The sequence below is a fragment of the Halichoeres trimaculatus genome, unplaced genomic scaffold, assembly GCF_033239565.1.
Source record: "Halichoeres trimaculatus isolate MK-OKI-2021-1 unplaced genomic scaffold, fHalTri1.1 fHalTri1_scaffold_8, whole genome shotgun sequence".
In the NCBI taxonomy this organism is placed as follows: Eukaryota; Metazoa; Chordata; class Actinopteri; order Labriformes; family Labridae; genus Halichoeres; species Halichoeres trimaculatus.
The window spans coordinates 8,628,503-8,643,176 of record NW_027437186.1 but is presented as its reverse complement, the minus strand read 5'-3'; the positions used below and the strand labels follow the sequence as shown (position 1 = coordinate 8,643,176).

At 38.5% G+C, this 14,674-nt stretch overlaps 1 protein-coding gene across 1 annotated transcript; it reads left to right on the top strand.

The window, feature by feature from the left end:
- The first annotated feature begins 3,029 nt into the window (after positions 1–3,029).
- LOC141795248 (G-protein coupled receptor 4-like) lies at positions 3,030–7,616 on the top strand. The gene is made up of 3 exons (XM_074676062.1): positions 3,030–3,179; positions 6,675–6,859; positions 7,091–7,616. The coding sequence occupies exons 1-3, from the start codon at positions 3,030–3,032 to the stop codon at positions 7,614–7,616; spliced, it is 861 nt and encodes a 286-aa protein (XP_074532163.1).
- The last annotated feature ends 7,058 nt before the right edge of the window (positions 7,617–14,674 follow it).

Below are 14,674 nucleotides of genomic sequence, written 5' to 3'. Positions count from 1 at the left end.
TGGAGGACACGAAGCATGTCACCGTGTGGGCCAGCTCCAGGGACAGATTTAATCTGTTCCTTTGTCATTAATAGGAGTACAAAATGAAGAGGCAGTTACACAACTGGCTTATCCATTCAGAATACTTTTGATCCACCTGCACTCCTGGTTTGACATCAAATAGCAGAACCTTTGGTGATATACTGAATACTCTCCCGGTGTCTCCGCCTCATCCTCCTTACAATAATGTACTCCATCTTTTTAGATCACGTTAAAAATAAAGACTTAACAGAGAAATATGGGAATTCACGGGTAAATCCTGAGTGACATACATTTATTTAGTCTCTTTTTCTTCGTCTTTTCTCTCCCTCTTTTCTTTGAATTAAATGAAATGAGAGAAGCCAGATATATACTCAGTATCAGATGTTAAGGCTGTTTATTGTTTAATTGTAAGATGTGCATCAAACTTCCAGCTGCTGTCAGGTTAACTTTCCATTATGACAAACGGCTTTAATCTGAAATCAGATGTGACGGGACAGTTAATATAGATATAAATGTATATGCTGGTTCAGACAGTTACATTAAATAGTGATCACTGTGATTGTTTATTGCATTAAATTGTGCCTGACACTCTGGAAACCTGCCTCTGAGGCTTTGATGACATGTGCGCACATGTGCGCCTGTCACCAAATTACAGCTGCGGATCATGCGCTCCGCCTTGCGCCGAGGATAGACCAGGTTGGAGCTGGCGAGCTTTCAGCGCACTTTTTTGGCACAAAATTGTCACTGCGCCAACATGAATCTGCTGACACCTCCCCCTGGTGCGCCGTCAACTCCCTCTGGCGCGCAGTCACACCCATCTCTGGTCTACCAAATTGTTAAATTGGCAGCGCACGGTGGTGCGCAGCACAAAATTAACACTGCGCAGGCTGCGCCCCCTGCGCTGCGCCACGAAATTAGAGCCCTGTGTGTTTTTATTCTGCATGTTTTCCTATTTTATTCAAACACTGTCACATACGTCATTTGGTTTTAATTTTTTGTAAAACACTCTGTAATGATGTTTTTGATCAAAGTTTCAATAAAATGAAGAGAGAGAAAAAAAGTTCTAGAAAAAATGATTTCTCTGCTGAGAGGAATCTTTGGAGTAAGAAGCCTTATAAGTGACTTCTCTACCAAAAAAAACAAAACAAAACATATCCCTGTATGCACTGCATCCAAGGTCATGTCCAAGGGGCAACATCCGGTTAGTAAATATGAAGCCTTTGTGGAAGTGCTAAAAGTTGCTGTTCATCAAGGATCTGCTTAAGGCCAGGTGTAGAAAGACCAGAAGTCTGGTACACATCCAGCCTCAAAACTGACTTTTATGGCATTAAAAAATCCATTTTAATATTTTGGTATACATACGAGATGTCAATGTCGTATGTGGTAGGCACTGCATACTACCTGCTGCTTTTCCATGTAGTATGCAGAATGACTTTTCTGTTGGGTCTGTTTTGTAGTATACTACTCTGGTTTGAAGCCGTGAAAGGCGGAGCTACAGATGATTTTTTTTTTTTGCCGTTAATAAAAATATACCAAATAATCCATGGGCAGATCTCAGCATTTAGTTATTTTGTTAATCATATCAAACAGAATCATCATTCTTGATTTCTAATCTTACACCAAAAGTTGTATCCTTGACTGAAAATAAATCTGGATTTTTGTTTTTACAGCTGATGTAAAAACCACTTCCATGTAATCTACGTATGGTTAAAAAATGGTAATTAGTCCTTTATATGGGCTTTAATGAATTTGTAGAGGTAAACAACTCTTTTACAACTAGAAGTAACAAGATTTACTTTTCTTTCTTTCTCATCACTTCACTTCTATCTCACAGACTGTATAACATTAGTGTTGTTGTGTTGTAGTTAAAGTGCTGACTTTGCAAGCTTCCACAAACTGACTACTACGTGCTAAAATTCGGCCACAATAGTAGGCACTTCTAGTGAAGTAGGCAGTTTAGAAAACAGCCATGGACACTCTCCTGAGTTCTCAAGGATCCCTTATGGATCATGAAAAGATAGCAACACGGTAAACCCGAGAGTTCAAATTACTCCATTGGATTAAGCTATGAAAACTTAAAATCTGTAAGTAAGTTCAATTTTTCTCAAACATGTGAGTTTTCAGTAGTGAAAGTGATGATTTCTGAGTAGATTTAACTTTTTTTAGACTCTGTTTAAGTAATTACAACTAAAAATCATTAGTTTCCATGACTGTGTTTTGTAATCATGAGTGAGGAGGGGACGCAGTAGAGGCACAGGTTGTCTGTGCTCCACGGGACATGGACTGTTTGACTGTACGTCACAGCATGGACCAGCTGTTGAGGGACCCTGCTGCTGCTGACTAGCCATGCTCTGTTAAAAAGGATGAAAATGTGTAAATACTTCAGTGTGGGCTAAATGTCACACTGCATTTCACCAGAAAGGTAAGACATGTGAATAGGAAGAGAACTATGAGCAACATTAAGATATTACCTCTGTAGGCCTCTCTGTAAAGGAAGCACACACAGTGTTCTCATCCTCTTCATCCTGGGCAATGATGGCAACATGTTGTTGTTCATGGAAGAAGAGTGCAGTCAGGCTCAGTGATGCACTTTGTTGGATTTAAGGAATAACTCTGAGGCCAAGCAATGGCAGTAATCACATGAGGAATACAAACTCCACTAAAGCTCTTTTTAGAGTATGAGATGTAAGCATTAAGCAATATTTGAAAACAAGTATTGCCTCTGCTTTCCTTATCTGACAAAATGTTTAGTTGATACAATCTCTGCCTCGCTCAGTGGGCACATGATCAGAACAAACTTTTTCTCACTTCCTTAGAAGAGACGTACAAGTCATCAGTTACCATCATATCAGCAGATAGTTTGGATACAGAGAAACATCAGACACTGGTTCAGGGACTTCATTCAGGTAAGTAATCACAGCTGCCAGTATTTCACCATATCAAAACCCTGTTTTTTCAGTGGACTTTCTTGTTGTTACTTTCTGTAACTTCAGGTTACACTCTGAAGAATGGAAGATGACAATAACACCACCCTCACAGATGACAATAACTCCACTAAAGACCAGCAAGTTGTATTTATAATGCATGTTACTACATGCACAATCATCTCTATTGGCCTTCCACTGACACTCGTCACCATCTTTGCTCTTTACTCTCTGGTGAGTATGTTCTGACCTCATTGATTTACTGTCTATGTGGTGTTTCTGTTGAACTGCGAATTTGTCCATAGAAGATCTGGATCTGGGTTGGGTTCTTGTTTCATTGTTTACTCAAACCTAGTTTGAGCTTGTGCCCTTGTTGAATACCAGTGCTTATACTGCTAAGAAAGAAAAGGAAATACAAAATAATTTATTTTTTATTTTTTACTTTTTTAACTTTACTTTGATCATATAATGATAAAGTAACTTCTAAATTTTGGGAGCATTCATGATTTTCGGAGAATGACAGCTATTGACTAGATCAATGCACAGATTTTTCCTTTAATTTATCTTGACACATACAAGAGAGAAAAACTGAAAGACTGTATAAAAATGTAACTTGATTAGTCACATGTTTTAGGTTAAGGTTTAATACCATGTCATACAGAAAAGTCAAAATGCAGAAATAAAACGTCTTTTGAGGAATAGCTCTGACACAGCTCGAGCTTGGTGATCTGGTGTGATTTCACAATGGATTACAGCCTCACAGAAGTTCAAGAGGAGCGGCTTGTTCTGTGTGCATGATCTACGGGTTTACAACCCCCCTCTCTCATGTTGATGAATGTTGAAAAGAGTGATGCAGGGCACTGTGTCAACTTATAAAATGTAATGTAAAAAAATAACTCTGGCTACTAAAAATACAGAGTGGTTGTTACCTTGGGCAACCTCTCAGCAAAGTGAAATGTTGGCAAAATATCATCACCCCAACTGCTGACTTTATTTCCAGAACTTAAAATTTCCACTTTTTTTTGTAGTGTTATTTTACAGTTCGTAGCATGTTTAGTGAGGCCTATGAAAGGTGAGAAGACTTTGTGTTGAGTGTTATTCACAACTTAGTGCTCTGATACGTGTTTGTACTGTGTAACGTTAGTGAATCCTGGTTATGTCCGACTGGTACCCAACTCCAACCTCACCAGAAATTGTTCTTGTCAAAGAAACAGGCAGATCCTACATTTCACTGCTATAGCCTGGGGGCCAGCACCGTGTTGTCATAGGGACTAATGGTCTACATGTATGGGTACTCAGAAATAGCGTTGAGAAATAATCAGTTTTGGTCTGAAAGTTGAATTTTAAAATGTGGATTATGAACAAGCAAATCCAAAAAAGAGACTATTTCAGTATCACTTGTAAATTCCTCACACAGCCTTTAACTCACAGATTTGTGATTCAGCTCTATTTGTGAATTTCTTTCCTATTCAACAGTTTCCTTGAAGTGCATCATAAAATGTAAATCGCTCTCCTCTCATTTTTTTTCCGTCATCCCTGGTCTAAAAAATTATCCCAAATCAAAGCTACAAGCTAAGCCCCTCAGACTTCAGTAGATCCTTTAAGAGTAATAACCTGTTAACCACAGCCCAAAGAAGAGATTTTTATCATCAACTCCTGCCTCTAACAAGGCCAGTAGTCTTTCAGAGTGTAGGATTTTTGGATGGTGCACTGAAAAAGAAAACAGTTGGACCAACTTAAATTATTGCTTCAACTGGTCACACCTAAATGAATTAAGTTCTTTGAAAGAAGTTAATAAGTTCAACTAACACAATTGATTCAGTCAAATGAACTTAAAAATTTGATTGTTCCCACAACAACATTTTGCATCAGCCTTACTTAAAGTTTTCAGTTGTTTCAACTCAATAATTTGCAAAACCTCAAAGTAAAATCTGACGAGGTGTTTTTATACTTTATTGCACTGTAAAAGTTTGACAAGTTGAGCTCACTTAAAAGAATCTAGGAAAACAATTGCACTAAAAAGGTTAGTACATATAAATAATAGTCTTAAGTTGAGTTTATTTTATTTATACTTGTAAAGTTTAATTTACAGCCTATTGTATTGACTCATTTCAAACCCTGAGTGAGGAGGGAATGCAGTGGATATTAGACCACACTGTACATTAAGATGCTGACCTGCCAAGAGCACAGGCTTTCTGTGCACTCAGACAGCCAGCTGGTCCATGCCATGGAGCACAGACAAACTGTCCCTGTGTGGTATCTTAATGTGCATCAGAATCTCATATCCACAGCATTCTCTCCTCATTCATGGTTTGTCCAGGTCCCATTAGTGTTGCAGATATTTACCTGGTTTCAAGAGAAGAAAAACTTCTCTGTGAACTAAGCTCTGAATTGCTTGACCTGGTTTATTTAGTATAATACATAATTCACTTCTAGAGACTCAGCTCCTCTAATTTCTTCAGCAGAACCTCTGAAATGTGTGAACAAGTAGAGAAAAAGTCCAGTTATGGAGCTATTGCTGTGGCAGAATTATTTGTGTTTGTGTGTAAATTCATCCTCTAAGATGTGAACTAAACCACAATGTGTAAACTGGTCAACAAACGTGTGAACTGATTAACAAATATATAAAATATTTACAAATGTGTGCACATCCACAAATTTGTAGACTGATTTGCAAATAAATATACAGTCTTGAATGGCTGGAAGTCTGTTTAAAAAATCATTGACTACAACTGAGGCGAGCCTTTCAATTGGCTTCCTGTGTTCACGTGATTTTTGTTACAGTCCTGCCGTTCAAGTGATCTGCAAATTCGTAGAAAAAATCTGTAACAGGAGGGTTAGTTTGCCTTGAGCTCAGGCTCCCTAGGCGGAGGCTACCAGGTACAGAGTTATTATTATAGCACTGTGCTTCAGTCACTATGCACTCCACACCCTCATTGCGTTGTTTGCATTGTTGGGGCACCTTGCAGTCCTGTCTGTGTGGTGCAGCAAAGAACAGACCATTCACCCCCTGGTTGAGGTAAAAGTTGGAGTTTTTGAATCTGGTTTAACATTGTCTATCTTTGTGTGAAGAAAAACAAAACAAAACAAAAGATACTAATGACTACCTCTACAAAATAATCCAAAGTAGCCAAAGAGTGCGTGCAATGCATAGCAACAGAGGCACAGTGATACAATAACAGCTCCATTCCTGGCTGCCTGTGAGCTTGAGCTCAAGGCAAACTAACCAGCCTCTTACAGACTGATTTTTTCTACCTATTTGCAGATCACTGGAACGGCAGGGCCGCAGCAAAAATCATATGTACACAGACAGCCAATTGGAGGGCACGCCTCAGTTGTAACTGCCACTAGCCATTAAGTCAAGATATTATTTGAAAATCAGTCTACACACTTGAGGATCAGTTTATGCATTTGTGGATGCATTTACACACACACACAAATAATTTTGCTACAATAATATCTGCATTCTCAGTTTTCAAACACATAGATCTCTCTAAATGATATCACAGCCAGTCTTTGGTAATTTTTTGAATTTGGACAGAACTCCCTTATTTGTGAATGAAATACAGATTTAAAGCTGCTGTAAATCTTGATGTTAATTTTAAATTATCCAGTGAGTCACAAATATTTCTGAACAGGAAAATCAGAGTTTCATGAAAAACACATACATGGCTGATTCTGCAATACATGTTTACACCTGCTTCTTTACGTTTACAAATTTTCCTGCAGGTACGAAAGGATCACGTTGCTCCGATCTACGTCATCAACCTTCTCATCACAGACCTCTTTCAGCTCTGCTGTTTGATTGTTCTTGAGTCACAGCCTAACACTGGTTTCCGTCGAACTGTGCTACGTATCTACTACTGTTTTCTACTGACCAGTGTTGGCTCGATGGTGTGCGTGTCTCTGGAAAGGTAACTAACTATCTGTCTAAGGGCACAGTCACACTGCCCATTCAAACCATGCTGTTCTCAAACATGATTGCAGTCACACTGGTCAAACGAGCTGGACTTTAGGGTTGGAGTGTGTTTAAGCACGATATGGTTTGCCAGATTGACCACGTCTTCAAATCTGTGTGTTTCCTGCTCCAGTGTCTGTATTGCCCTGCTCTTCCTCACAGAAAGTTTGTTCCTCTTGTATTTCAGATACTTGGTCATCGCCCACCCACTGTGGTACAGATTCAGACGAACCATCAAGATCTCTGTGGTCATCTGTGCCGTGGTCTGGGTGATACCCCCTGTCTTTTTCTTTGCTGTGCTTCCCCTGGTTGGTACTTCACTTGCACAGATCATCCTTTTCATTTTCTTCATCACTCCTTTCCCACTGTTTATTTTCTTCCTGGTTGGGACCCTTAGAGCTCTCTCTGCCTCTGTCTCAGTCTCTGCTGAAGAAAAACGACGAATTGTTGGAATTCTGGTTCTGGTTCTGCTTATTTACACATTTCTGTTCCTGCCAACCATCATGTATTTACTGGTAGCAACAGTGGTGGCTCAATCAAGAGATCTTGACGTCCTGTCATTTATGTTTGTTAAGCTGAGTCCTCTTGCAGATCTATCTCTGTATATTTTCATCAGAAAAGAAATTGTTGGAAAGTTTTTGTCTGCTGTGTGTTGTTGTAAAATGGAGAGCAATGGTAACGATGAACCAGCAGTGAATGTTGATGACATTTAGACAGAAAGCTTCATGGAGGCAGAGAGAAAGAAAAACTTATCAGATTGTACATCAGCTCAGATATAACCAATGTCCTGTTTCAGTGGTAGATATGCTGGTTTTAAGAACGTCATTTATTTTTTCTTCAGTTCTCATTGTGTGCTTTACAAAATGTGTGAAATACACTCACAGAAATGTTTTGCCCAACTTTTAGGATTTATGTAATTTAATATCATAACAAACTCCCATTGATTTTTTTTAGATAATTTAACGAAAACCTACCTAATAAACATTTTATGAAGAATTCCCATAAAGCCTATTCATCTAGAATGCGAAAGGTTTATGTCTTCAAAACAAATATAGTAAAGTTACTCTAAATGAACAATTGGATCATTTATTGATAATACTTAAAAAAAAAAATATTTGAAATGCATAATAATCAGGGAATCTATTCGAAATAAATAGTATATATTCGTTTGAATTACATGTAAATGAAGCTTAGATATTAAAGGAATCCATTAGCAATCAAAATGCATCAGATTTTAGTAATACTTCTTCATTGACTACAAACACAACCTAAATGACACATAAAAACAATCTGGCTTATTAATTTAAGGCCTCTATTTGATACAGTAAATGCCAAAAGCTTCTCCATAAACAGCAAATTCCCCTGTGTTTAACTTCCAGTGTTAGGCCAGTTTTTGAGTGAAGTGTTAAATTCTTGAAAAGAGACGGAAATGATACAGAAAACTTTCTTTTTCTCATAAACAATTCCATATGAAAAAATGTTAATGAAGGAAATACTTCTGAAACCCCAAGGTAGCCCGTTAATGCTGTTCCCTCCTTACTCGTGGTTGCAATGATTGTTCTGTTTTTTTAATAAACTGTTCTTTGATCTGAAGTGTTAACCCAGAATTGTCTGCAATCAAATCTTCTAAGAAAGGTTTTATTTAAAAAAAAAAAAAAAGGTTAACTTTAACTGTTCATGTGTATTTTAGCAGACATTAATTTATGTAGTGATGACGTTTTGTGACCATGAGTGAGAAGGGATCACAGTGGATATAAGAGCCTGCTGAACATCATGTGGTTGCACCAGGGTTTAGGTTGTCTGTGCTCTACATGCGATGAGCTGGCTCTCTGTGCTCCATGGCATGGACTGGCTTTCTGTGTTTAGTATGTCACTGTGAAGCCTTTTCTGTTGATTCTAAATTAACACTAAGGATAAAGTATTTTGTTTGCTGCAGAACACAGGAACCCCACACATTGTGTGCCACGCAACACACAGACAGCTAGTTCATGCCATTCTGCAGACAGCCAGTCCGTGCCATGGAACATAGAGACAGCCAAGCTATACCCTGCAACACACAAACAGACAGCCTGTGACATGCAGTGGACAGATACTGGTCTCGCCTGTGGAGCACAGACATCCAATCTGCATTGTGGAGTGTAGACAAGCAGTCCAAAGCATTGTTCATGTTCAGCAGGGGTCTCATATTCACTGTGTTCCCTCTTTACTCACGGTTACAAAACTTACAAAAAATGACACTCCTAAAACCATTGTCTTTAAATGTAAAGGAACAGTTTTCTTAAGTTTGGTTACAGAGAATATTTTATTGAATAGTCTGAAAATTTAGGTTAGCTTGTTTTGAGTTGGATTTATACAAGGTGATGATTTGAAATGAATCAAGTTACTAAGCACATGAGACTTAAATCAATGATGTTAGCCCAACATAAAACAGTTATTTGAAATAACTGTTTGTGTGTGACCAATTGAAACAGTTTTATTAAGTTGGACCAACAGTTTGTTTTTACAGGGCAGTGTATAGGTTTAGTCAATTCTTTTAGCATTGAAGTTGAACACAAACAACTTACAAACAACTTCTGGGTCAACAGTGCAGATCAAAGGACAGATTATTGTAAAAACACGTAATTATTGCAACCATGAGTGAGGAGTGTTTAGAGCAACAGTGGTGTTTTTTTCCATCAACACTCCAGAGTAACCCCCACAGTTGTATGGTTTGAGACCAGCACAGAAGTAAATACCTCAAAAGAACACTTAAAATTTAACACTTTACTATGGACTGACACTGGAAGTTTAACACAGGGGGACTTAGGCCCCGTTTACATGACACCGAAAACGGTCGATTCCGCAAACATTTTGTTGCGTTTTGGCCTTCCGTTTAGACGAGACCACGTTGCGTTTTCAGTGAAAACGCAAACTTTTGAAAACGCTCCCCAGAGTGGAAAGATCTGAATCCGCTCCTCCATCCAGCTTCGTGTAAACACAGAGCGGAGCGTCTCAGGGTGAAACGCTGACGTCACTGCATGCGCACTCGCAGTTTCAGGTGACGGCTCCGCGCTCAGCCACATTTCCAGTTGAGCCAGTAGGTGGCGGTAATGCGCGTTATGGTTGGATTCCCGACCGTCTCACACAACAAAACGGCAGAAAAAGAAAGAACAGAAGAAGTGACTTGTCCTCCTGGAGTCGTATGAACGCGGATCATTTTCACGCCGTCCTCATGTAAACGCGGGTGGCTTTTGAAAACGCAAAGGAAGAATCGTTGCGGGAGTCTCCGTGTAAACGGGGCCTTATTGTGCAGTATTTAGGTGCTTGCTTTTGGAATTTTAACACAGGGTAATTTGCTGTTTATGGAGAAGCTTTTGACATTTACTGTATTGTATATATAAGGGCTTTAACATTAATACATTTGTTGAATCAACAAGGTGGCCTGATTATTCTTCTTTGTTTGTAGTCAATGGGAAAGAATTACATAAATCTGCTGCATTTTTTTTTTATTACCTAAGCTTCATTAACATGTAATTTAAATACCATTCATCTTAAATAGATAACTTGATTATTATGTAATTCAAACATGTATACTTTTTGTATTTTAAACCAATAAACAATCCAATTTGAGTAATTCTACTTTATTTGTTCTGAATACATAAACCTTATGCAATTTAAATGAATGGGCTTTATGGATATTCTTCATGTAATAATGTTTGTTGGGAAGGTTAGCATTAAAATTATCTAAAAAAAAAAAAAAAACAAGTAATGGGAATTTGTTATGTTATAAAAACACAAATCTTAAAAGTGTATAAGTTGTATAACTATGTATAACATAACTGAAATCACATTACAAATAACTGTATCTGTGAGTTGTAGATGTTGTTGACTTGGCCCTGGAAGATTTATACTGTGTGTTTTTATTCTGCATGTTTTCCTATTTCATTTAAACATTGTCACATATTTTATTGTTTGGTTTTAATATTTTGTAAAATACTTTGTAATGATGTTTTGATCAAAGTTATGAAATAAAAATGAAGAGAGAAAAAAACCTCACCATTTTTCTAGAGAAACTGATTTTTCTGCAGGAAGGAAACTTAGGAATAAGAAGCCTTGTGAGTGAATATACAAAAAATAAAAAAAAAGTCTGCTTTTGCCTAAAGTGTTTATGCTTGTTACATCTCATAGCACTGAAATAAACACAGTCAACTACCCATACATCAGGCAAATATTTACATATAGGTATATAGGTGTATATAGGTGTTTTGCTTTTTAATGTTATTTCTGTTGCTATTTTAAGTAAATACTGTGTAGGGAATCAACTTTTATTCAAATATTGTGTTTCTGAGTATTATAGTTTGCCAGAAATCCAAGATGGCTGCCATTTTTCATAGCTTTTTCAAATTGAATATATTAGCCGCTACAGTACGGCTGCTACACTGAGGGAGAAATTATTTCATTTAATTCCTTATTTTGTACTACTACCTGAGTATTGTGAGTAAGGGAAGGCTTTTATTAATTATTGTATTTCATAAACAATATTTTGGTATGTGTGTCAGGAAGTTTCTGTAATCTTACAAAAACTTTGTGCCCTTTAGTTATTCATTTTCTTATGTCTTATTTCATGATGAAGTTATTTTCTCTCTTCGACTGCTTTAATGTGATCAAGTTCATTCATCGGACGACATCAGCTTGGCTTCCAACACCACTGTCGGGAACCTGGGAGTTCTTCTCGATCAGGACCTGTCCTTTAACTCTCACATCCAACAAGTCTCAAGGACGGTATTTATTTTTATTTTTTTTAAATCTTTGTAATATCAAGAGAAGACACATCTTGTCTCAGAGTAGTGCCTGAAAAACTGGTCCATGGTTTTATTTCCTCCAGGTTGGATCCAGCTGTCCTAATAAGTCTATGAGGACTCAGCTGGTTCAGAACGCTGCTGCTCGGGTACTGACTTGGACTGGGAGGAGAGAGCACATCTCTCCAGTGTTAGCGTCTCTACACTGGTTACCTATAAAATCCAGGACAGAGTTTAAAATTCTTCTTCTGACTTACAAAGTGCTTAATGGCATTGGGCCACTTAAAGGCTTAATTGTTCAGTATTATCCATCTGGGTCACTGTGTTCTCAGCATGCAGGTCTGCTCGTTGCTCTTAGGGTCTCTAAAAGTAGTATGGGAGGTCGAGCCTTTGGTGATCAGGCTCCTCCTCCTTGGAATAACTTACTAATTGAGGTCTCAACCTTTAAGAGTAGACTCAAAACTTTCCTTTTTGATAAAGCTTAGAGTTAGAGCTCTTAATCATGCTGCTATAGGTTTAGACCGTCGGGGGAAACTGACACACAGGGCTCCTGTTTCCCTTTTCATATGTCAGTCTAGCTTCTAGTCTTAATGTCCTGTTATAGTTACTGACCATACACCTCTGAGGCTACAGGCTCTGAGTTTGTCTCAAAGGTTCCCCTGGATCGGTGATTTGGATGGCCTGCTGCTGTGAACCTACCAGACTCCAGCAACTACGGCTTTTTACAGTTTCACCATCATTATTATTACAATGCCAAACGACAGACTGTGTCTCTGTCTACCTGTAGTGTGTGTATGTGTGTGTCCATCTCTCTCTAACCCCACCCCAGTCTCCTCAGATATCTAGCATGAGTCTGGTTCTGTCCAAAGTTTCTTCCTGTTAAAGGAGAGTTGTTCCTCTCCATTGTAACTTCCTAAAAATTGCTGCTAGGCTCTGTACTCATGGTGGGTTAAGATGAGATCAGACTCCTTATCTTGTCTTGGTGTTTGGGGTCTAGATATGTTGGTGTTTTTGGAAAGGGTCTTGAGATAACATTTGATAGCAAATGTCTGTTTGTTATCAAAAACAAATGGACAACAAAATTGGTTTCACTCTTGCAAATCCAGCCAGTCGTAAAGAGGGAGCATGCACAGGTACTGCCAGCCTTGCATCTCAGTTCAGAGCATCAGTGCTGGTCTCCACCCATATGTCGAATTTCCAGATGGTGGGTCCATGCAACAGAAACGTGCATCCTGGCACAAAACATGTCGAAAGCTTAACAGGCCAGCAGCAGCTGACAATGCAAGAAACGTTATTCTAAAGTACTGCTTCCTGTTATAGACTGGCTAAAAGGACAACAGAGCACCTCGGTAGGCGATGTGTAAGTTGGATGCCAAAAGCTGCAGCCATTAAACAATGCCGTGACACCGGAGCAGCTCAACACAGTTTACCCTGCTAATAAATCCAACAAAGAAGAAAAATGTGACACAGAAAACAAAGAGCATAGATGGAAGACATGCAGCATTTTGTCCTCTGTGTGATTAGCATGTAGCTCTTTGATACAAAATGCAATCAAACTTTGTTTCAGAGAAGTCTGTGTGCCGCCAGGAGAAATGCAGCTGCTGTCTCAGGGTAAGTGACGATTCTTTTGACCAGTCAACGGTCTGCAGTGTTGTATCTCCACCCTCCAAGAGCGGATTAGTTCAGTCTGGCACCCATACAAAAAGGTCGCAAAAAGTGGGACGGCTTGTCTCGACTATTTGGGGATCTGTCCCACAACAAGTCAGTGGAGACGCCACAAAATGCACGCTGCACTTAAACGAACCGGACCGGTCTGCTTGGTGGAAATGCGGCTTAAGACAATATTCAATGTCCATTACTTTGTTTTGCAGTACTCTGAAAAGTACTGACCCCGTCATTAAGATACAGAGAGGAGAAGAAAGTGCTGCATATGGGGCGCTGATTGTTAAGTTGCACACACTACAAATAACATTTCTCCACATTTATCTCTAAAAAATCACTTTTTCTGCAGATTTAGATAAATATTTGCAAAGTATATCCGCCCAAAGTATATCTAAACGTTGAATGGTTTATCTGAATGTTACATGTTTTATCTTAATGTCAAACGTTAAATCTAAATGTTTCATAAGAATGTCCTGATTCTAAGTATTAAGCTACATTTCTTAACAGTTTATTATAAATATTTAGTAAAGATTTCTAAATATTTAGCATTTATATCTAAATATCTATCAACTATCTATCTATCTAATACACAAACAAATGTAAACTTATCTCTTAACCAGTTGAAATAAAATGTTAAAACTCATCATTCTTCAAAAAATGAAGTGAATTATTTATATGTTTTTCTAAAATCATAAGTGTTATGGCGAGTGTTGGCCAAATACTTTAACTGCACGCCGCCTTTTGCAGAGGCCCAGAGGCCATGGTTCCTGTTGTAGCAGTTGCTGGTTCTCTACCACAAATCACACAATCAACGCAACAAATGTCATAAGCCTGTGGCACTCCTGAGGATTACCTGAAGCCCTGGTTTCTTTCACATCAGCTTGCAGGAAGGACACCACTGGCAAATTTCTGTCTGCTGTTTGTTGCTGCCAAATGGAGAGCAATGATCGCGACATGTTGAGGTTCATGGAGGATAACTGAAAGGGGAAAGAGAAAATAAACTAAGACATACCTGTACTTAGTTATTACCCAAGACTACATAAAACATGCATTTTGTCTTAGTGATGCACCTTGTTTTATTTGAATAACAGGTCTGAAGCCAAGCAAAGGCAGTCACTACTTATAAAATACAAACTCATATAAAGGTATATTTTAGAGTAGAGGTCTCAAACTCGTGCCATGGAGGGCCAAGAGGCTGCAGGTTTTCTTTCCAACCACAAACTTCACCAGCTGGTTTCACTGATTAGTCCCTGCTCTCTGCTTGAAGGTGAGGTAATCAGTGGAATCAGCTGGTGGACTTTTTGGTTGGAAAGAAAACCTGCAGCCTCTTG

Excerpts from the sequence above, each read along its gene's own strand:
- LOC141795248 (XM_074676062.1), top strand. The coding sequence starts at position 3,030 with ATGGAAGATGACAATAACACCACCCTCACAGATGACAATAACTCCACT. Across the intron at positions 3,180-6,674 it reads TCTTTGCTCTTTACTCTCTG|GTACGAAAGGATCACGTTGC; the intron begins GTGAGTATGTTC and ends ATTTTCCTGCAG. Across the intron at positions 6,860-7,090 it reads GTGTGCGTGTCTCTGGAAAG|ATACTTGGTCATCGCCCACC; the intron begins GTAACTAACTAT and ends CTTGTATTTCAG.